The 23,902-nt window shown below is 42.2% G+C and overlaps 1 protein-coding gene across 22 annotated transcripts in view; it reads left to right on the top strand.

The window, feature by feature from the left end:
- The first annotated feature begins 8,349 nt into the window (after positions 1-8,349).
- The window catches only part of caprin2 (caprin family member 2), a 51,075-nt gene continuing 35,522 nt past the window's right edge, over positions 8,350-23,902 (top strand). For 7 of the 22 annotated variants that reach the window (XM_052029887.1, XM_052029885.1, XM_052029879.1 and 4 more), the window contains exons 1-11: positions 8,504-8,881; positions 9,959-10,018; positions 12,400-12,486; positions 13,299-13,537; positions 14,109-14,191; positions 14,321-14,467; positions 16,539-16,585; positions 17,906-18,277; positions 18,360-18,401; positions 20,207-20,338; positions 22,117-22,198. In XM_052029887.1, the coding sequence (XP_051885847.1) occupies positions 8,681-8,881; positions 9,959-10,018; positions 12,400-12,486; positions 13,299-13,537; positions 14,109-14,191; positions 14,321-14,467; positions 16,539-16,585; positions 17,906-18,277; positions 18,360-18,401; positions 20,207-20,338; positions 22,117-22,198 (1,492 nt within the window). In that variant the 5' untranslated portion in view covers positions 8,504-8,680. Of the gene's footprint in view, positions 8,882-9,958; positions 10,019-12,399; positions 12,487-13,298; positions 13,538-14,108; positions 14,192-14,320; positions 14,468-16,538; positions 16,586-17,905; positions 18,278-18,359; positions 18,402-20,206; positions 20,339-22,116; positions 22,199-23,902 lie in introns of all 22 variants that reach the window. The other 15 variants (XM_052029884.1, XM_052029880.1, XM_052029876.1 and 12 more) reach the window with 8 other exon arrangements.

Here is a 23,902-nt window from a genome sequence, read left to right as displayed (position 1 = left end):
ACCTCGTCTGGCCTTTATGTGACTCCAGATCCATCAATATGATTGATTCTTAACTGCCTCTGCAATTTGGGAGCAATCAGGGATGGGCAACAAATGCTGACATTACCCACAACATCCATAACCTGTGAACAAATTAACATAATTTCAAACATGGATTGCTCTTCTGTAAGATTCCAGCATTAGTGTGACCTGCACAGATATAGAGAGATAATCCTGAATCATGGTGTTTTATCAGTGTTAACCAAATGACAACTAATGGGTGGAATTGATCCCGTGTGCCGTGAACACCTCATTCTCCCACATAAGGGATAAGGAATCAAGGATATGCTAATAGTGAGGTGTAACAGAGTGGGAAGGAGCTTGTGAGGAGCAAAAACTGTGACACTTACCAGTCGAACTGAATGACTTGTTTCTTTTCTTTGCATTCTGCATCGTTCTTTTTATAATTAATCGGAAGGACAAAAATCTGACATAGGACCAAAGAAGTAGGCATTAGGAAAAATGACTAATGACTTAGTCAAAGAGGTGCATTTTATGGAGCTTCATTAAGTTTAGGGAGGAAGTTCCAGAGCATAGGCCAGAGCCTGGACAGCTAGAGGCGTGGATGTTAATGGTGGGGCACCGTAAAAGTCAGGATTCACAACAGGGTAGGATTAGATAAATCCAGTGGAAAGCTGTGGGGCTGCAGGATGTTGCAGGGCTAGGGAGAAGCATGGTTAGGAAATCCGCAGACTTCTTCCAGGGACCCAAACAAACTTAGTGGAGGCATCCTCACATGTTGTTGATGCAGAGAACCTTATTAAGTCAGGTGCTTAACTCAGTCCTACGGCTGAAGCAGGGATGTTTGCTCGGGATTGCACTGTTTTAATTCCATTCACAGTTTCTCAGATGGTGGTTATGTCCATCAGAGCAAGATCTAGCTAGTATTCAGGTTGGACCAGTTAGTGCTGAGTTATATTCATGCCACACAAATGTTAGGCAATGACTACCTAGAACAGGAGAGAGTCTAACCATCTCCACAGTATTCAGTGATGTTACCTTCTGTTGAATGTCCTGTCATCAATATCCTGGAGAGTTATCATTGACCAGAAACATAACTTGTTCAGATAAATACTGTGGCTTTAAAAACAGGTCAGGGACTGCATAATCTGCGTATAATCTTGAAGGGTGTTTCACAACTAGAGCACAAATGCCAACCCACCCAGGCAACAATGCAAGCGCTAAGGACAGCGAGAAGCAGGGCTCAGAAAACAGCCAGACGTTGTGCAAATGACTACTGGCTACAACTCTGTGAAAGCATCCAGTTATCATTTGACACAGGCAACATCCGTGGAATGTACGAGGGGATCAAGAAAGCCGTTGGTCCAACCCAGAGCAAGTCAGTACCACTGAAAACCAAAACAGGCGAGACCATCAAAGACAAAGGCAAGCAGATGGAGAGATGGGTGGAACATTACTCTGAACTCTACTCCAGGGAAAACAGCATCTTGGACAGTGTGCTAGACGCCGTGGAATGCCTCCCTGTCATGGAGGAACTGGATGCATTGCCGACTGCCGAAGAGCTGAGTAAAGCCATCGACAGCCTGCCCACTGGGAAAGCACCTGGATTGGATGGCATTCCACCAGAGGCCATCAAGTGCGCAAGGGGTGTCCTACTAAACCACCTGCACGAACTACTCTGCCAGTGCTGGAAAGAGGGAGCAGTGCCGCAGGACAGGAGAGACTGCAACATTGTCACCCTATGTAAGAACAAAGGAGACAGGAGCGACTGTAACAACGACAGGGGGATCTCTTTGCTGAGCATCGCCGGGAAAGTTTTCGCTCATGTGGTCCTGAACAGACTGCAGAAAATCACCGAAAGGGTATATCCCGAATCTCAGTGTGGCTTCAGGTCAGAACGCTCTACAATCGACATGATCTTCTCCCTTTGACAGCTACAAGAGAAATGCAGAGAGCAAAGCCAACTGCTCTACGTTGCTTTCATTGACCTCACGGAGGCCTTCGACCTTGTGAGCAGAGACGGGCCTGTTCAGAATCCTCACCAGGATTGGTTGTCCCTCAAGGCTCCTCAGGATAGTTCAGTCATTCCACACAGACGTGAAAGGTGTGGTTCAGTTTGACGGCTCTTCTTCGGAGGACTTCAACATCCGCAGCGGTGTGAAGCAGGGCTGTGTGCTTGCCCCCACCCTGTTCGGCATCTTCTTCGCGATTATGCTGAAGCACGCCTTTGGAACATCACAGATGGTGTCCTACCTCCACACCAGATCGGACGGGAGGCTGTTTAGTCTGTCCCGCTAAGGGCGAAAACTAAGGTTCATGAAGTACTCATCAGGGACACGCTGTCTGCAGACGACGCGGCACTGGCAACACACTCTGAAGAGCAACTGCAAAGCCTCATGGACAGCTTCTCAAGAGCCTGCCAGGACTTTAGGTTGACCATCAGCCTGAAGAAGATGAACGTTTTGGGTCAAGGTGTTGAGCACCCCCCTGCCATTACCATCAACAACTGCACGCTGGAGGTAGTCCACGAGTTCACATACCTTGGTTCCACCATCACAGACAATCTCTCCCTAGACTCCGAGATCAACAGACAGATCGGATGAGCAGCCTCAACATTCGCCAGGTTGGCAAGGCGAGTCTGGGAGAACAGAAAGCCGACAACACGCATCAAGGTTGCAGTCTACAGGGCCTGCATCCTCAGCATGCTGCTTTATGGCAGTGAGACCTGGAGCATCTACTCCAGACAGGAACGGCGTCTTAATGCCTTCCACCTTCGTAGCCTGAGACGCATCCTGGACATCAAGTGGACTGACAGAGTCACCAACAACGCGGTCCTGACCCGCGCTCAGATACCCGGCCCCTTCACCCTGCTTCAACAACATCGTCTCCATCATCTGGGCCCCGTACATCGCATGCCAGATGGGAGGATCCTGAAAGACCTGCCATACGGGGAGTTGGCCTCCGGCAAGACAGCGCCAGGACGGCCCCATCTTCGCTTCAAAGATGTCTGTAAGAGAGATATGAAGTCACTGAACATGAACGTCGAGAGGTGGGAAGAAATTGCAAGCGATCGCTCTCGCTGGAGGCTGGAACTACAGAGAGGTCTGAAATGAGGAGAAGAGAAGCTGAGTCTAGCTGCTGAAGAAAAGAGCACTCGCCGGAAAAACAGCACCAAAGCAACACAGAAGAACAGCGCCTTCAAGTGCAGTTGCTGCAGCCGAGACTGTCACTCCTGTGTAGGCCTCTAAGTCACAACAGACGCTGCTCTACCACTACCGACTGAAGCGAGACTCTCCATGCGCAGATCCATGGTCTTGCGAGACTAACGGGTGTGACCACCGTCATTGACCAGAAAGGTAAATTGATCAGATAAATACTGTGGCTTTAAAAACAGGTCAGGGACTGAATAATCTGTGGTGTGTGACTCACCTTCTGATTCCATCAAACCATTTCACCATCTACAAGCTATGTCAGAAGTGTGGTGGAACACTCTCCAACTGCCCGGATTAGTGTAGCCTGCTCGATCTGTACCCCATCCACCATCTTAAACATTCCCTCGCTCCGTCATTAGCCCTTCAATTTACCTGGGACAAGGGCCACAGGAGCGTGGGAATGCCCATGCTCCGCACCGTTCTGACTTGGAAATATTTCACCATTTTAGGAGAATCTCTGCGTCAAAATCCTGGCCCTCTCCACCAATAGCACCTTCACCTTCACTAAGGTGGTACAAAAAGGTAGCTCTTCACAACTTCCTCAAGAACAATTAAGGGTTGGCTCTAACTGAGAGGCTTGCCAGTGATGTCCTTGGTCTGCAGATGTGTGTAAAAATGAAGGACATCTCAGTTGTCAATTCATGACAATTGATAAACTTTTCATGCAAATTCTTCAACAGTTTAAGTTTCATCCTGTCATTCAATTTAGAAGGGTCTCTCAGAATAGGTTCTGCGGTCTGTCCTCGCAGTGACATTCATACCCCATAAGAGAATTAAAAAAAGAGGATGCAGCTTCCATAAAGAATATTAAAATCTTGTGTTGTTGCAATTTTTACCAAATAATAGAGGCTGGGGTCAGAGGAAGAACAAGTGTAGTCAGAAATATGAAGCATCTGAACATGGAGTCATCAAGGAGCCATTCTCAGTTCAACACTGGATTTCAGCTCTTTGGTCCATGTTTGGATCAAAGCTGTGATAAGATCTAGAGCTAAGTGGTCCTGGCAAAACCCATACTGGGCACCAGTGAGCAGGTTATTGTGCGTGAGTGTTTGTTATATAGCAATGTTGACAACACCTTCGCTGATGATAGAGAATAAGTTGATTGTTGGTGATTAGCCTAATTGGATTTATCCTGCTTTTTGCAAGTAGGAAATACCTGCAATTTTCTACCTTGTTGAATATATGCTAGTGTTGGAACAAATTGACCAGCATTCTGGAGCTTAACTCTTGGGTACCACAGCCAGCATGTTGTCTAGTCCCAAAGTCTTTGTGTATCCAGTACCTCCAGTCATTTCTTGATTTCATTTGAAGTGAATGGAATTGGCTCAACTCTGGTTTCTGTGATGAAAAACACAGTGATTCTGGAGGAACTCAGCAGGACAGGCAGCATCCGTGGAGAAAAACAGGAGGGAAATCTTGTATATATTGGGCTTCCCCTTTTCCTATCTTCAGTCCTGAAGAAGGGTCCTGACCCAAAACGTTGACCGCCTGCTTTTCTCCATGGATGCTGCCTGGCCTGCTGAGTTCCTCCAGCATCATCGTGTTTCTCATCTAGATTTCAGTATCTTCAGTCCTTTGTTTCTCTGGTTTCTGTGATAATGGGCACCTTAGGAGGAAGACACGATGCAACACCTATCCAGCACTTCTCGCTGAACATGGTTGTCAACGGCCTTCTTATGCCGGGCTCTGCCATCGTTGAGGATGGGAATGCATTTGGACTTTCCCCTCCTGGAAGCTATGTAGTTGTCCATCATGAGTGGTTGTGGTAGGACTGCGGAGCTTTGACCGAGCCATTGTTTGTGGGTTTGCTTAGCTCTGTCTATTGCATGCTGTTAAGCACGCATGCATGCATTATTTTCAGGTATGCCTGGTGCTGCTCCCAGCAAATCATTCCACGTTCCTCACTGAACTGGGATTAATCCCCTATCATAATTGGAATGGGAGAGTGAGGGATATGCCAAACCATAGCATTACAGATTTTAATGGTGTATATTTCTACTGCTCCCTGGTCCACGGTGCCTCATGGATGTCCAGACCCCTTCTATTTAATCCATTTGGCACAACTATAAATGCCGCATAACACAATGTGGGTGTCTTCAGCACGAAGATGAGATTGACTATTTAAGGAACTGTGCGATGATCACTTCAACTGGAACTATCATGGAACTATGCATCTGCAGTAGGTAGATCAGTGAGGACGAGGTCAAGTAGATTTGTTCCTCATGTTGCTTCACTCAATACTTAGACAGTCTCATTCTGGCAGCTATGTCCTTCAGGAGTCAGCCAGCAATAGCATGGTCAAGCCATTCTTGATGATGGACATGGAAGTCCCTGGCTCCATCCAGTATACTTTCTGGCTTTTCATAATGCTTCTTCCAACTACTGTTCAATATGGAGGATCACCGAGTCCTCATCTGAGGGAGGTTGGTGGGTGGTAACCAGGAGGACTCCTTGTTCATGTTTAACCTGAGGCTATGAGACTTCATGGGATCTCATATCAACATTGAGGTCTCCCAATGGTATGCCCTCTTGTTTGTAAGTCTTCGTTACAGGTCCTCCCCGGGTTATGGACACTCGACTTACGGACACCCTGTACAAGTGAACGAGTGGTTTGGGAGACCTGCAGGATGGGTGGGGATGGATTTGCCAGGCTGCAGGCATCTTCCGCTGGCTGGGAATGCAGAACTTCCAAGTGCCTTCTCTCTCCAACCCCTCCTGAGCTGCAACAGCCGGAAGCTGGGTTAAGCAGAGTAGAGGCTGGAGCACTGAGCAGACTCACTCACTTGCACTCTCCTGTCACCGCTGTTTCTGTGATCCTCTCCCACACACCGGTTGCGTTAATTTCCGACTTACGGATGGCTGGGGTTATGAACTGTTCTCAGGAACAGAACCTTGTCGTAACTTGGAGACTACCTGTATTAGCATGGGATAGGGGCATGGATTCCCATTGATAACTAGAAACGCCATTACTACTAAGGCAACTGGCAATGATCTCTCAACTTCATGTAAGTTTCAGCTCTATTGGTGCCTCTGCAACAAATTTGAAGGGATGCCTGAGGATACCTAGATCTGTGGATAGTAAGTCAGTGATTGATGAGGACATTGAGTACCTATCACTGTGCTCCCCAGTCTGGTGGATCTGACCTGGCAGTGGGACAGGATGTACCCAAGGATTGTGAATGAGCTGTCCTGGCACATTGCTTGTCCTGTCTGCAGGACAGTTCTTCCACTTCAGACATTTGTGAAGACGACTTATTGTAAACATTGTTTCTGAATTTACACTCCACAACTATCACAGTGGGACTTGAACTCCTGTCTTTGAATTGTTAGCCCAGACCTCCTCGTTACTGGTCTGGTAACTTACCCACTGCAACTGCACCATGATTTGAAACTGACTGGAGCAGGTTAAACAGAGCAATTAAACAAGGTTAAAGTGACAGACTTCGAATGAGGAATGCAAGGTCAGGCACCTGTGGCCTTGTAAATGCTTTTGTAAAGCAAACAAAATCTAGATGTATGTTATTTGCAAACTAAATGCATGAAAGGAGATTAAAATGGGGATTAATGTAGGATTTATGTGAGTGGGTGCTTGATGGTTTCCACACTGTATGACTCTATAAAATGACATTGCAAGTGCCCATTTTGTTTATAGATAATTTATATCCATATGCATCTTAATTGTCTTGGAGACATTACTATCAGTTGGTGTCTCACTAGCATGGAAAATCCTGACCTCAAGTGCTGTCTGTGTGGAGTTTGTACATTCGCCCTGTGACTGCACAGGCTTCCCCTGCGTGCTCCAGTTTCCTCCCTCCCCCAAAAGATATTGGTAGGTTATTTGGCCATTGTAAGTTATCCCAGGTGAGTGGTAGGAGGGGGAGTTGATGGGATTGTGGGGAGAATAAAATGGGATCAGTGGAGGAGCAGTGTAGCTGGGTGCTTATTGGTTGGACTCGGTGGGTTGAAGAGTGGTGGCACAATGGTGCAGCTACCCAGGTTCGATTCTGACCTTCATTACCGTGTGGAGTTTGCACTTTTTCCGTATGTCCTCAAGGGGTTTCCTCTGTGTTCTCCAGCTTCGTCTCACATCCCAAAGATGTCTGGGTTGGTGGGTTAACAGGCCTCAGTAACTTGTCCCTAGTGTGTAAGAGTGACAGCATATGCAGAGTGTGCAGTTTGGGAAGGTGCAGTATGACTCTACAACTTACTTTGTACGCATATTAATTATGTTGTAAATATTGATTATAGCTATTTCAAGTGCATTGTAAGTATATTTAGATACAGATTTACATTGCTTTAGCCACAGTCGAGTTTATTGTCACATGCACAAGTCCATGTGTGCACAGGTGCAATGAAAACTTGCAGCGGCAGCACAGGTACATAGCATCATATAAGCATAATTCACAAGAAAAACATAAATTAAACATAAAATATGCACAATTTTTACAAGCAAGAACACAATTAGAACAAAAAGTTCATTTTAGTTTTAATTAGCTTCTGAATATTAACTTCTACATATATATTTTGTTGCCAATATACGTTACTATTGGGATTTCAAGTATCATAGTTTATATGCATATTAATTAGATTGCAAGTATTGCTCTATTAAATTCCTATGATATATATTTGCCATGTAACTAATATGCATATCAACATGCCTATAGTAATTTGCAATGTAATTAATGCACATAAAATAAATATTAACAATGTAATTCAAATGTCTCTAATATATTTTCCAATATAATTTACATAGAAATAGAATTTGTAAATATATTTTGTATATGCGCATTAAAATACCTATAGTATTATTTTGCAATGTATTTAATGTACATAAAATGAATGTTTACAATGCAATTGAAATTCCGTTAGTAGCTTTTGAAACAAAATTAATATGCCTATAGAAGTAGATATTCATGAACATATATATGCAATTATGTTGCAAATGTTCAATCTGTGTGCATTAATTACATTGAAACACATTACTATATGCATTCAGGTTACTTATTATTACAATGCACATAATTACGTTGCAAGTATTTCAATCGCAACGCGAAGTTATTTGCATATACTTTTGGAATTACATTGTAAAAATTAACTTTGGTGGGGGAGAAAAGAACTGTTAAGCTGTAGTTTCCGCGGGCCGGGCAGAGGTCTGCAGGCGCTGCGCGGCGCGGCGCGGTGCGGTGTGCCTGGGACGCCGGCTCCGAGCACGCAGTGGGACGTGGTGTCGGCGAGATATGATGGAATTCGGTGGCATAAAAGCGGCGGCGGGCTGAGGGGGCGCCGCAGTGCCGGGGACGGTGGGAGCGGTCAGCTGCACGACACGCCCTCCACCCGCCCGCTCCCTCCCTCCCATCCTCCCATCTGCCGCGGCGTTGCCACTGATTCCTGTTGGGGGTTCGGCTGTCGGGTCCGCTCGCCGCCGCCGCGTTTCCCCGGTGCGAGGAGGAGGCGGAGGAGCAGCAGCGATGAAGATGAAGGCCGAGAAGAGGTCCCCTTCCAGCGGCGGCAGCGTCGGTGGAGGCGGAGGCGCCGCCGGCTCGCAAGGACCGGCCCCGTTTATCCAAGCTCTGGCGGCGGCAAGCAGCCAATATCAGGCTTATGAGACGTACTTGGAAAACGGCATGATCTGCCTCAAGCATAAGATCAGAAACATAGAGAAGAGAAAGGTAATGTCTGGTAGCCCTGCGTCCCTCTATGCTGTTCTGTTTCTAATGCCACCTGGTTGTTCCTGCAGTGCTAGAACCTGCATTCCAGCTGCAATGCATTCATTACACTGGATACTGTCGGTGCAAAGATTCAACTTCTGAACTTTCACGGTTTGCAAACGTTTCTTCTTCCCCACCTCCACCCCGGTCCCACTTTGTGTTACTGACTTTGCAAAAAATCACCTCTAAATTCTATGCAACGCAAACGTGAGTTTGAAACCTCCGCTTCCCAAAATTTAACGTCGGTTTTGCGTTCGATTCATCCCATGTCCAGGGCAAAGCCAAAATTGCGCATTCGTTTACTCCCCGCCACCCCTTTCCCAACAAATGGAATGCCTGAAGGTTGTCGGTGGCAAACCGAATGGTACGCTGGTCAAGGCTGGAGCTCTTTAAAACGATGAGAAACGCAGATTTATTTGTAGTCATTGCTGCATTTATCTGTGTGCAATCAATTTGCGTTTTGCAAAGAACGGCAACAATTGTATTTAAATAATAAAGTAATGTTGTGGCTTTTTGATTTCGTATTTAATTTGCACGTATGAAACAGAGTTTCCTCCCGTCTCCCCCACCCCCATGCTTTGTCATCCTCGCGCTGCCGAATTATTCAAAAATATCGAGCTAAAGACAGTATTTGGGCGATGGAAGGGATTAAACTAGACATCATATTTTGGGGAGTGGGGGAGATTATGAAGGCTGAATTATCCCAAGAATGAAATTTCTTCCCGAGCTGTTTCTTCATATTGTAAATGAGACGTGTAATTGGGCCTTTGTCCTGTTACATGCCATAGGAATTGACCTAACCTTGCCCATTTGGTGAATGTGTGCCTTCAAGTTAAAGCAAAACTTCTTATTTCTGAAAGAGATGGCTTCTTTTCTATTAAAGATGCAAAGATTTTATTAAATGCACATTATTGCTTATTGAACACCTGACTCCTACTTGGTTATGGATGGTGTTAGTATGGCTTCTATCACGTGCGAAGTGAATGTATGATTATCATGGATGACCACATTCTAGTGTGTTTTTATTTTGTCTTGAAGGCAAAACTGGATGACTATAAAGAACGCTTAAAACGGGAAGAACTTAATCAAGACCAGTTGGCAAGTATTTTTTTTTGAACTGATTAATCCTTGTGATTTTCACTTTCCACAGTATATTCTACTTAGGAACCTGCAGAGGTCAAGTTCTGCAAAAAAAAACCTTTTCCAGTTTAGTTGGCTTCATCTACTTTTTACACTTTATTTTAGTCACTGAATATTTCTTTGGCCTTGCTTTGGATGTTTTGCCAGACTAATCTCTTAAAGTGAAGCAAGTAGTTGAAGATCAGTTCATAACCCTGCTTCAGTGCTAGAACAATTCCATCTGCTTGGCTCACTGCTCCACAGAGGTGGTAAAGACTCCATCCAGCTAGTCCCACTCCCTGCTTATTCCCAAAGCCCTGTAATAATAGTTCCTGATCTGATCTTCAAATACAAACTGCAAGTGCTGTGACTGGCTAATGAATTTGCCATGTAGTGCTGCAGGTTATCTTGGAGCTTCATGTGAAATTGGTCTAACTTTCGCCTGTTGGATGGCTGCGTTCCACTTTCCACCTGCTGGAAACCCATTGAAGATTCTGCTGCCTATTTTAATAACACTACATTTGCTTAGCTCATTTAAAAAAAAGTAGTGAAGTCCCAAGGAAACTTCATCAAGCTTAATGAAACATTTGATGCCAAGCCACACGTGTTGGGTTGCTGCAGGAGATAACCACAAAAGCATTTGAAGATGTTCAAATGAGAATTCAAGTTGGCATGCTGATATAACACACTCCCAAGGAATTGAGTGTACTGGGATATGAATAGATGCATTTAGATCAACCTACTGAAGATGCAAGCCAAGAAGCACTGGGAAGCTGAATCCAGAAACAGCAAAAGCTTTTATAATTCAATCTGTGCCTGAGGAAGGAGTGGTGATGATGCTATGGTGCAAATAGACAGGGAATCAAATGTACTTGTTGGCGTTTAAAAACAAGATTTGTCAATAATCTGATTTCCTCTCTGTGGGCAGAGGTAAGGAAGTAAGTGGTGCCCAAGAGCTTAAATCTTTCTGATTTTAATATGGAGAAATTCCTGATCACTCTTCAGTGGATGAGGAAGTGCAAGCTGGTCATCGTTGGCATAACTCTGGAACCGATGTTTCCAGATGCTGCATGTGGGAGAGTGAAGCTCTGAAGCAGAATGGGGCTGGAGAGAGCTTCAGGTCTTGAGATAAAGGAGTTGTATAAACAAATTGCCTTTCTGCTTGTTTCAACATCTCAATCCTTCGTACCTACAGTAGATAACTTACTGGTCTCTCCTATCTGTAACTTTACCCTTCCAGCTTTTCCTTGTTCATGGATTCGTAACCTACCTATTCAGCTTGATTTTTAACCACCTCATATGGTTCTGCATCACTTTGTGTAAAGTTTGGTTGCTTTGGGATATTTTTCTTGCAGTTATAAATGTGCTTGTTCAGATGCATTTTTTTCACTAATCAGATCACCATTAACATTTGACTATTGAAACAAAGTGGGTAACATTTCTGTATGGAACAGCCCTTGATAAAAGGTCCAATTGTTTGCTGTACCTAGCAGAAGCTGTGTGAAATCAAACTGGCCAATTACCTTAATATGTTGGTATGCCAGTTTAATTGCATGGTTTGTCCCATGAAGTATTTTAGCACCACTTAATGCATTGTATGGCTTTTGAAAGCTCTAGTCAAATGGTATTATATTTGGGAAATTGTTGCTTTTGATAACTAACCCCCAACCTTGAGCTTTCTGCAGCTAATCTCAAACCACCTGGTTGCACTGAACTGGATAATCAGTGACCAAAGATATTTCATGGGTGGGAACATTAAACACAGATGTATTCTGGTTCTGAGTGTATAATTTTTCCCTGTTGTTCTCTTTGAATTATGATGTGGGAGGGGGTGAAGGATGAGGAAGTTGACTGACAGCCTGTCAGATGTATTATATTGACACTAAGTCATATGGTGCAACTTTTTTTGCTTGTGAGCTTCTGGAATGGGCAAAGGCAAATAACAAAATTGCAAGGGTGTAGTGGCTTTTGCACACTTAGCTGCCATCTTAAGCTTGATGCTCCCACAGTCTTGGTTAGTTACAATTCCTGTATTTTCTTTGTTCTACCTGAGAATTATTTTGTAAAAAAAAATTTTACTGCAAAAAAAAAGAGTTCTGGAGAAGCTAAGGAACTTTCTTCAGTTTAATTACTAGTATCATTAAAAGGCCTGCTGTATTTTACCAGTGAATGCTATCTTGAGGATTAGAATTTGTGCTTGTAAAGATGCGTATGTCGTCTAAACACCACCTAGTCAATAAACTGACCATTTGAATGTATTACTTTGCCAGCATTTTTCCTTCTCGGTGCTAAGTAAGAAAGGCTTGGATTTAAATGCCTTAAAAACCAAGACCATGGTGCACTAATGCTGTCTTTCACAGGATGCTGTAGCGAAATATGAAGAAGTAATTCACAATCTAGAATTTGCCAAGGAGCTACAAAAAACTTTTTCTGCACTCAACCAAGAGGTAAGATCTGCTTTGCTAATAGTTCAGAAGTTGCTACAGCACTAGAAGTTAATGGCATGTTGAGTTGTGGTCTGTCTCTTAAAGTTGTTCCTTGCTGTTGGAAAGTTCAACTTGGCACTGGTGAGAAGCAGATTAAACTTTATTTTGCTGAATTAGCATTGCTACTAATTCCTTAAATGGGATGGCCTATTTGAATCCTCATGGTTTCAATGACAGCAACTCATTTGGCAGTCTGGACTATTGTGCATCCTTTTATTTAAAAACAAATGCAGACATGACCTGGGCAGTTGTGCTGTCTGAATGCTGGCAGTGCAGATTTAATATCAGCATTTGCACACGTCTGTCATTTAAGTTTAAAAGAATCATCAATCTTTCCACCACATCTGCCTTTTACAGAATGGTTCTCAATTTTTGTCACCATCTTCCCAAATGTTAATGGTTCCTTGTGGTCCACAATAGCAGCCACTTTGTATTTCCTTGACCGGGCAGCATTTGTGTTTTGATTTGCTGCCGTTGTTTGCCAGCCCACCTAACTGTACAGTATCAAATTGAGTCCTGTTCTGTGTATGTCTAACAAAGGCAGATTTATATTTTAGCTGTGTTTTATTTCCTCAATCCATCACCTGATCCACTTCAATAAAATCACATGAAGGTTGTTGCTGTAGTGTTAGAATTTGAGATTGAATGGTCTTGGATGCTCTTGGCCATGGTGCAGATGTTCACTCTTAGCTGGCCTGATTTATCATGGGTGAGCACCAAACTTTGAAGCTTGAATTCTAGACTTGTTTTAATTTGCATTTTGTTTTAAACAGCTGTTAAAAGCACAAAGAAAAACATTACGACGTGAACAAATTCTGAGGACTGAAATGGAAAAGAAGCGTCTATGTACTGCATTGCACATTAAATATGTACTGGACAACTTCAACCAGGAACATGTTCAAAATGACTTCAGAGATGGCATTAATGGTGCATTTATTATTTCTCGGAAGGAAATTGGGTACCTGAAGGACTTCTGTAAACTTCTCTGTCCTGAAAGGAGTGAAAATGTATCGTAAGTGATAGGATTCAGTTTGCACTTTTGCAGTGCTTTAATTCATCCTTAATAACCATGACTAGTAGCCCTGTTTTTCTTAAAAAAACAAGTTATGGGCCTTCCTTTGAATCAGTAAAGTCCTTGTGAAAGTGCTTCAACAATGCTGTTCAGTAGTGTTCTGAAGTTTGATCTCTTGTGTGATAGTTGGGTATTGATGATGTGATTCATCTGTATTCTGCTTTAATGTAGTGTGATGTACATTTCCATAAACTTGGGTTCTAGGTGGGTATATAACTGTATGGAGGGCTGCCTTTTGGATAGAGAAGATCTCACTAGGTGGAGAACCTGGCTTAGGTTAGATAATTGTTCTGTACTAATGTGAAAACATATGTCTAGTCACCTGGAGATGCTGTTTAGAGCAGACCTTTCCCCTGTAGTCTTACTTCATTGAACTGAATGTAATCTGCTTTTGTTTTGCCTGAGAAGTGGTATTAGTTAATAATTCTGGTCTGTCCCTTCTAGTATTGTCCTTGGCTGCTCATGAGGGGAGAAATGTATAATGCACAGGTTTTGATGTTTTTATCTTTAGTCTTGAAGATCAAGTGGAATTGGTGTCAAATCAAATGTGGGACCTTTTGGAAGGAGTGGACAAAATGGTGGTTGGTAGTACCTGTAAGTTAAGTCTTTAAATGAATGTTGAGAACTGAATCTCAGATTAATTTGATTTTGCAGGAAGGTCAGTTTTAATTGTTTACTGAATTTTGGCCACTTTGGCTATAAGCATGTACATTATCCTTCCAGATAAACACTTGAAGGAGACGATAAGCAAACTTCTGAAGTGTTCCTACTTCGATAATATTCCGGTCCCTCACAATGGGTTGCAGGAAGATAAAATCCAAGAGGTACAAGTAACCTCCAAACCTCAGATGCTGTCTGGAAAGGAATCTGGTAAGTGACATTTAGCCCATGAGTGTTTGTGGTCATGACTGTGGTATTAAACCATCCATCTATGGGCACTGACTGGTAACTTTAGCAGTGGAGTTGAAATTGATACAAATGTGGGCTTAAAATTTAAATGGGACCAGTTTAAAATCTTGATTGTACCTGGAGAAAATTGGGCAACAAATGACTTGCATTAAATAAAATTGCATTATGTTGGTAGTATGAGGACTATCTATTTAGAAAAGTTTACATTTGAAGTTGTTTAGTTGGCCAAGGAAGGCTCAAGGTAAGTGTCCACCTGTGCACTATCAAATCTTTGCATAATTTCACAACTCGTAAAAATGCCACTAGTGTTGCAATAAAACTTATTTTGTTTACCCTTTTAGACTTAAACCGTTCTAGATGACAACCTGAGGAGAAAACTTGGTTTAATCTGTTCTTTACATCCACTCAGTGGAAGTTGGTTTTCAGATTACTGGCATAAATTGAATTGTAGTATGCATGACATCCATTGGTGCCACTGTGATGCACCATAGGGTTTGTGAGGTTGGTCCAAGGCTATTCATTTGGAGCAAATGAATATCTGTGGCTCCTTAAGCTAGGAAGTATGACCAGCTTGGCTATCTTCTAGTAATAGGGGCACTCTGGTTTTTAAATTGGCTGCTGCATTATTAGGCCAAAAGGTGGGTGTGTCGCACAGCTGAAGATGGTGATGGGGGGGTGGGGAGTTGGTGGAGAGAGAATACCCACACTGCTGAGAACACTAGAGGACTTTAAAGATAACAGAACTGCTATTATCATTCAAATATTCATTTATTATTTGAAGTTCAACTTCAACCAGTCTTGGTTCAGTGATACTTTCTCTCCCTTCCCACCATTTTCCCCCAAGTGACTTAGTTCTGCTACTACTTCAGAAATGGAAACTTCTACTCTGATGTAACAGTAGATTTCAATCTAGGAATGGAGTTTTCTCTTCCACTGCAATTGTCTGATCTTTGCTACTTGTAATGGAAGCATTTTCATGTAAGTGGACTGTTTTGCTAGGTTTAAGCTTTGTGGTGGTGTGCTTGGCCCCATATGCATAGTAAATCTGCATTTTGACAACACTAAGAATTGAGGAGGGGGAGGACTGGTTGAGCTTCTGGAGAAATCTCAGCAGCAGGTTTAGTTTTTTCCTTTTTGGAAAAACTGAAACATGACGGTCCTGAAGAGAAAATTGTTTACATTCCAGTGTATTGATCTTGTATCCTTTTTTCAAGTGCTTGGAAAGGTTGTAAGAAATGAGCCCACAATCACATGCAAAATCCCTGCAAGCTTGTGTTTATTTCCAAATAAAACATGACTCGTATATGGTGTGAATTAACTAGTCACTTTTGCATGAAAAGTAATTGCAAACCAGATGTGGGGTGAAGGTCTGGAAGTATTGGTGTTGTACACTGTACACCTGTTAACAAGAGACATTAAAGATTTTGGTAGGCTTTTAAGTTCCCTCTAAACCATTGAGCAGCCTTGTGCACAGCAAATGCTGTTTGTGTGACTTTGATAATTGAGTGTTTGCATCAAGCTCTGATAAGCTTTATAATTGTCTTCTCCATTTATTTTAAACTGGTAAAATCTGCAGCTCAACTTTCGCTGCTGTTTTGCCCTCCTTTTCCTCCTAGACAATAAATGATACAATTGTTTTTGCCACAAATGGGGCATGGTTTAAATATGACTATATATAGTTTCTTGGGGATACAGAAGAGTAGATGCCTTCAATTCTGTCATTAAATGCAAAACTTCCTTTTGGGATTGCTTATACTATGATCAATAAATGTTGTATTTACTGGCATAAATTGGATACCTGTTGTGGTAGAAACCCAAACCAGTGAACCCTACCCCCTACAAACCAGTGCAGCATGAATTGACCCAAGATAACAGTAATGCTGTTTTGGACCATTTTGTTAGAGTAAACTTTGTGCATGGAAAGCTGGTAAAAATGTTTGGTATTTCCTTGGTGATTTGTCATAATTGAACCTACTAAATCTTTAAATTGTGCCTCAGTTACTTACTGGTTCTTAAACTTTGTCCATTGCAGAATCTGACTTGCATTTTTTGTGCTCGAGTGAAATGCAGCCAAGAGAGGTAAGATGACCTTGTAATAAGCTTCCTTGTTTGCAATCTTCCTACTTTGGATTCCAGCTTTATAAATACCTATTTTGCATTTATGATTTGTAGTATCTTGCTATATTTTGATTTCCTGAAAGCTTTCAGCTGCTTAAGATGCAAATTTTTGCTTTTTTCTGTAATGTCTTTCTTAATGAATGTATAACAAACTGCATGCACTATTTTGTTTTCCAATATTGTAAATAGTTGGGGCAGGCAGCATTTGCAGAATGGGTTGAATTTTCAAGTCAAAGATTCCCCCTGAATTGGGGAAAGAGGAAAAAGTTATGTTGGTGGGGTTGAGGAGGGATCAACAGGGTGAAGAGAATCCCTCTGGGATGTTCAAAGGTGACAAAAATGTATTACAAATAGCATGTTGGTGCAAATGAAGAGAAAGTGAGCCACTATCTCATGGCTACATGAGTATCCATGGCTGCATCTTTGATTTGTAGAAAGTGAATGGAGTAGAATCTGTTCAGCTGAGTGTGTGTTTAGTGGAACATAATAATGGGGAGTTTTTATGTCCATGGTAAAGATGAGCCACTTGGGACCAGAAATTAGAAATACCCAGTGGTTGGGACAGAAGGGAGTTTTGGAAGTGTCATGAATGTAATTGAGAGATTAACTTTGTCTTTTGGCATTTGCACATCCTGACCTACTGGCAACCCATCACACTTGTCACCCTTTAACTGTCCCATGGCAACTCTGTTCTAAAGTATCACAGATATTACCTTCAGTTTCCTCACCCACATTTGCAACTTGAAATCTAACTTTCCCAGTTATGACGAAAGGTCTTTGATCTAGAACACTTGCTCTTTATCTTTACAGATGCTACCTGACTTGTGTATTGCTAGTAGTGTTTTGTCCACAACTAAGTTTTTTGGAGTACACCCACTCTTCTGTGAAAGGCAATAGCCTTTATATACTAACCTCAATGAAACAATTGGTCTGGGTTAATTTGGGCACAGGAGGGAGGAGGAATCCTGCCCATCTGCTTGCAATCCACTGACTTCATGAAATCTGACTTTCTTGAACATTTAATAATGTCTGGTCTCCAATGAGATTCTGGTATTGATTTTCTAGATTTCATGATTTGCTTAAATGCCACACTTAACTCTTGGGGCAATCTGCTGTGCAGAAACCCTCTTTGGTGGTATCTTGTGGCTCTGGATTAATCAAGTAGAAAGCTAGTCAATAATTGAACCAGGAGCACACTGTTATACCCTCTTGAATATAATTTGAGCATATAATAATATATATGTGTAGTGTGTGCTGCAAGAACTAATATTTCCTCTTCAGTTTTTGAATAGGCAATACATGAACAAAACTGACTACTCTGTGAAACAACAGCCTGAAAAACCAAGGAACTGGGAAGGAGAGTTTGTCAGCAGGAAGCAAGAGGCAGTCCCTAATAAATGGGATGCTGATTACATCAGTAGAAAACGTGAGGACACTCCTCCTGAAACATGGGATGAGGAATACATTGAAAGGAAACAGGAGAAGGAACCTGTGAAAAAGTGGGATACGGAGTATGTCAATAGGAAGCAGGAGGAACAGCCTAAAAAATGGGATAGTCAGTACTCTAACATTCAAGAGACAAAAAGGTGGGATCCAGGTTCAGTCCCAAAGGAGACCACTGAACCAAAGAGAATTATGCCTGAGCCCAAAGAGGTGAGAATATGAATTGCTTTTGTGGTCTACAAGATGCCTGCAAGTCCAACTGACTTTTCTTTTTTCCCCCTACTCTATTTAGAAACGTGATCGTGGTTCAAAACCAGAACATGAAGTGAAACAAGTGGGTAAAATATTTCTAGCTTTAGACCACAATTGGTGTATGGTGGCACAATAACTGGGTGTTGTATTTGATGTATAAATTTTTTTTCTCTTGGGATCAGCATATTGCTGGCAAAACCAGCAGGTATTGCTCATCTCTTAATGCTCTGAAAGTGGTGAATTACCTTGACCTGCTGCAGTACTTCAGGTGAAGGGACTCTTTCAATCTTATTGAAGGATCTCCGGGAGTTTAACCCAGGAACAATCAAAACTGGATAAGAAGCTTCCAAGTTGGGTTATGTACCACATCAAAGGAAGTGTATTTTTTCTAAACCTCCACCTAGAGTCAATGTGGTTGCTAGTGGTAGAGGTCATAGATTTGGGAGGTGCTCTCAAAATTGCCTAGACAGGTAATGGGACTGCTTATTGTAGGTGGCACATGCTGCAGGCACTGTTTTGGGGGTGGAGGGACTAAAAGGTCAGTGGTGGATGGGGTTCCAGTCAAGTGGACTGTGTTGTCCTGCCACTCCTGCTTTGAGTTCCACTCATTCGGGCAAGTGGAGAATATTCCATCATGCTCCTGATTTGTGGCTTGTGGATAGTGGAGATGCTTTAGTGTCAGTCTGTGTTGGCCAGCTGCAAGGTACAGCCTCTGACCTGCATGTGTGTGGCTTTAATGGTTAAGCTGGGGTTTGCAAGCTGTAACCAAGGAAGGGTGTAGAATTGTGGAGGGATAACTGCATTTCTGAATTTGCTACTAAAATGGTTTGAGGCCAGTTGAACAGAATACTATCTTTGCATTTGCTCTTGAAACAATTTGATTTGTTTCAAATGCTACTTGATCACTGAAAGCAACGTTGCAGTATTGAGATGGGGAAGAAATGGCAATCATACTAGTGTAATTACAGTGCATGCTATTCAAATTGATTGCTAGTATATCAGTTTAAGGATTAGTGGGGGGGGAGAAATGTGATACAAATGAGAACATTGACAAAACTCTTCCACTGCCTTTTGGTGTGATGAGAGGCTTCAGCATGAATAGCTAATGTCCATTCACTATACTGGTCTTGAGATTGGCATGTGTGCAATTGGAGTTGACCATTCAACAATTGCCAAATCAAAATACAGGAAGATTGGGAGTGAGTTGTGGGAAGAAAGTGGAGAGGCATGGCTGACAACATGGGAAATTAGTTTTTGGGATCGCCACTTCAGCTGTCCTTTTGGGAGTGTGCTTTCTAGAAGATGTGCTACAGACTGATAGATTCAATCTATAGTTTAGTGATACTTAAGTGATCAAAACCTGAAAATGCAGGATGGACTGTTCCAAATAGTAAACCCATTTGGAATAATTATTTACTGAGCAGAATATAGTGGCAAAATGGAGCTGGATGTGTTTCATCTGCCATTTAATGGCCAATGTGACAAGCCAGTTGGGGAATCTTGATGCAGGGTTAGTGCAGGAAGGTGGCAGTGAGGTAAGAGATCAGCCATGATCTTAATGGTGAAGCAGGCACAAGGGGCCAAATGTTCTTGTCATTGAGCCAATAACATGGACTCCAGTTAATTTGAAGGGATGACACAACTGCCTCTTAAAATTGTAGTGCACAATATTGCCAGTGCAGAAATTGTGCCCTATTTTATCCAACCTGTAACTTCATAACATACACTAGCTGCAAGAATTGTCTTGCTCTTACAATTCTGGAAGTGACAACATAACTAGTGTAGCATTCTAATTGTTCCAGAATGCTGAACCTGCATCCTTAAGCAGTAAATATCTTGTTAATCTTGTGCAGAGCTGTTCTTGAGTGACAGTTTAACTCCCCTTAGGTGTCAAAAGTGGTGCAGCAAGTAGCTGCAGAGTTCTGCTCGACATCTTCCCTACCAAATGACCCAGAACTCAGGAGGCAGAAACTTCAAGACCTAATGTCCCAAATACAAGGCACATGTCACTTCATTCAGGTATGTAGGTCATTTCTGGATTCCTGTCTGACTGTTTACTTCAGCTTGAATATTACTTTTTGAGAGTATGGACTTTCATGGTCCCAATAAAAAGGTTTTGCTAAAAATATTTTAAAAATCCCATGGAATTGAAAGAACAGTGGTAGCATCACACAACTCTAGGAAAGTCACCTTCATTAACTACTACAGACATCAAGAGGGGTCCTCCCACATTACAGTTGGGCTGTTGTAGGGCTCCCAAGTCCTGCAATCAGTGGCTTTTTATGCAAGCATTATCTTAATGGTTGGCCTGCATCATTTTGTTTCCTTTTGGTGGGTGGGTGGTAGTGGAAGAGAACTGATGCCTGTGACCTGATTTGCCTCCCTCAATCCTGCAGTGTCCTCTGCTGCATCAGGATTCCTCTGGTATTTGAGTCAGCATATGGACTCTTACTAGTGATCCAGGTAGTGGACCTAAGTTGGTGCTTCTGAATCACTGAATTGGCAGTGGGAATGTTCTTTGCCATCAGTCCTTTAAGTCTAGAGCGTAGGTTTGGCACTGTTTTGAAATTGGCTGCAAAACCAATTTGTTAATTGGATTGCCTTTCATTCCAAAGAATACAACCAGGCTTACATTGGGATAGATGTTGAATGACTAGTGAGCTTGGACTCTAACTTAGTTTTGGAGGGGCTGTTCTTGTGAGCTTGCTGTCCTTTGTCAGTAGTAGAGGTTCTAGGTTTGGGAAACTTTTGCCTTGGTGCTGCAGTGCAATTTGTAGATGGTGTACACCATACAGGAAGGAAATATTCATGAATATTCCTGTGGGTTGAGTTTGGGACCACTTTCTCTGATATGTTAATGACAAGCTGTTTCAAATGTGAAAGCCTGTGGTGGGGAATTTTTGGTGGGGGGGGGGGGTATCCAAACTAGCAAAGGGATAGGTTCATAGTATGAACACTTTTCCAGGGAAGTACAGATATTTACTTGGAAGAATGTGAGGAAAGGAGACTTAAATATGTGAGAATAGATGTCTAGGGTATACATGCAAATCTTGGAAGTGGCAAATTGAAAATGCCACTTAGTTTTGGTATCTTGGATTTTTAAACATGGAATATGCATGGAATGGGAATAAACCAGTAGCAACTGGACTTGGTGTGCCATTCAATGATCTTGGCTGATCTTTGTATCAACTCTGCTTTCCTGTTTTATTTTCATATTAATGCTCATCTGTAATGCACTCTGTATAAGGAAAGTGGATTCAGTGGTAACATAATAGATGCATATAAATGTAAAAATTATTGCAGTGTTACTGGAACACTAGAATGGGACTAATTTTGAGCCCACCAGTCAGCTGGCCAAATGGTGCCTCTTTAATCCTGTATTCTTCCAGCATTAAGAACATGTGGCACTGCCTTGCATGTTCAGTTTGCATCCCCAGTTTCTTTGGGGTCAGTTTTGATTCCTTGTCTGTAGTAAAATAAGCTGTGTATTTTAATTCTGAACACATCCATTGCATATACTCACTCCTTGTTTTACTTTGAACTATCTCAGTGATGGTTCACTTTTCTATAAGACAGGTTATCTTTGCAGCTGGTCACTTAAATAGGTTGCCAGTTGTATCTTGGTTTTTTTTGCATGACACTACTATTGAAGCTGAGTGTCCAAAAGTTTTGTTAGCCTGTCTGTACTTCCAAATGGTGTCAAGTGTACATGCACTTTAATAGTTAGAAATACTTCAGTCAGTAGGCAGGTTCTCTAACTTTTAAACTGAAACTTGGTCCAATTTTTGAACTCTTAGGATTCAATGTTGGATTCTGATGCCACCTCACAAAGTGCTATTGGATCACAGAAGCCTGCCGTGTTATCACTCAGTACTGCAGGTAGGAGGCTTCTTTTCTCCTCCCTGCTAAGACACTAAAATATATATATAGTCACAATTCAATATTGTGCTGTATTACAGTTCATTAGAAGATGATAAACAGGTGCCCATTCTAATCTAAAACTGGACTAAAAGTTGAACTAATTAATTGTACAGTGGTTTCAGTTAAGAAGCTTGTTAATGTTTGCTGCAAACACTGGATTTTTGGCAGATTTAGGGAATGGAGTAACAGCACCAAGTGCAATTGGAGTATGAAAGCTGCAGTATTAATTATAGTGCAACACCAATTATGGTGTCCTTTTTTCTCTGCTACCTTGACCTGATTAGATTCCATTATTTTATCCCTATTATTATACACTAGTCTGAAAGTAAAGAGGGCAAAATAACTGGCTCCTGCACTTCAATTTTGTATGCCAGAAGGTACTTCAGAGATTGAAATAAAGATTTGTGTTGAACACCAGCTGCTGCGAGGTTAATGACGTTCCACATAAGAAATGTGTGTTCTGCTGTTATACTGAGACCTAGGGTTGTTCCAGAGTACTGGGTAGCCAGAATGCCATTGTGGCCCTCCTGACAATGAGTGCAGAAACACAGAAAAGCACAGGAACAGGCCCTTCAGCCCACTGTCTCTGCCAAACATAATGCCAAATTAAATTGAATCTCTTCTGCCTGTACATGATCCATAACCCTCCATTCCCTGCATATTTGACTTTCTAACTCTCGAACACTACGATATCGGCTTCCACCACAGCCCCAGCAGCCCATTTCGGGTGTGTATCACTTTGGGAATTTGGGGGTTGGGGGGGATGGTGGGAACAACTTGCCCGCCACATCTTCCTTTGAACCTTCTCCTTGCCTTTAAATGCATGTCCTCTCCTACTTGACACTTCTAATGGAAAAAGATTCTGACTGTCTACCATATCTGTGCCTAGTAACCTTGTACTTTCATTTAAAATCAAAATCCAGCCTTGAGCAGAAAATCCATAATGACCTAAACAAAATCCATGTTTTATCTCCTCCTGTTTGTTTTTTTTTCTGTTCTGTCCCCCAGTTCACTACTTTGCTTCCAATAACTGCATGGCCAACCTCTCCACTAAATGCCATTCCCTTCTCTGGTTCATAACCTAACATTAGTGAATGCCCTTTTTCTACCCAGGCCAGATGCTTTAGAATCTCCTGTGCCTGAATGCACCTTTTTATTTGATTTACTCTTTGAAACCTCCTTGGAATGCATTTTAATTTGACTGTTTTTGCTGGCCTGTTTGTTACACTGGCACAATCTTACTCAGTCCACTGGTGGCTGACACTGCTGTTCTTCCCCACCCTGCCTAACTCTCAGCCATCTCTCAGTACTATTTTTAATACTCAGATTTTTTTAAACTTTTGTAGCTTGGCTTTTAAAAGGTCATTTTTAAAAGGGTTGATGTAATGGTTAATGTGCTCCTGTGAAGCATCTTGGAACTTGCATTTTGAGTTTGTACCAAGAGTATGCATTTGTGTGGTGAACATTTTGAATTGCATTATTTGATGGCATAAAGATAACAAAGGCCATGAGTTAAATAACTCCTGATTTTTTTTTTTAGTTTAAATGTGTATTTTGAGTCATGGATTGAACTTCTGTATTGGATTCTATAGTGAATGCAGAAAGTAGATGGGCTGATCTGTCTCAGTGTGATACTGATGTAATTTGAAGACCTTGGTTATG

Source organism: Pristis pectinata, chromosome 15 (genome assembly GCF_009764475.1).
Source record: "Pristis pectinata isolate sPriPec2 chromosome 15, sPriPec2.1.pri, whole genome shotgun sequence".
Taxonomy (NCBI): Eukaryota; Metazoa; Chordata; class Chondrichthyes; order Rhinopristiformes; family Pristidae; genus Pristis; species Pristis pectinata.
The sequence above is the reverse complement of the archived record's forward strand: the minus strand, read 5'-3'. Positions and strand labels throughout refer to the sequence as shown.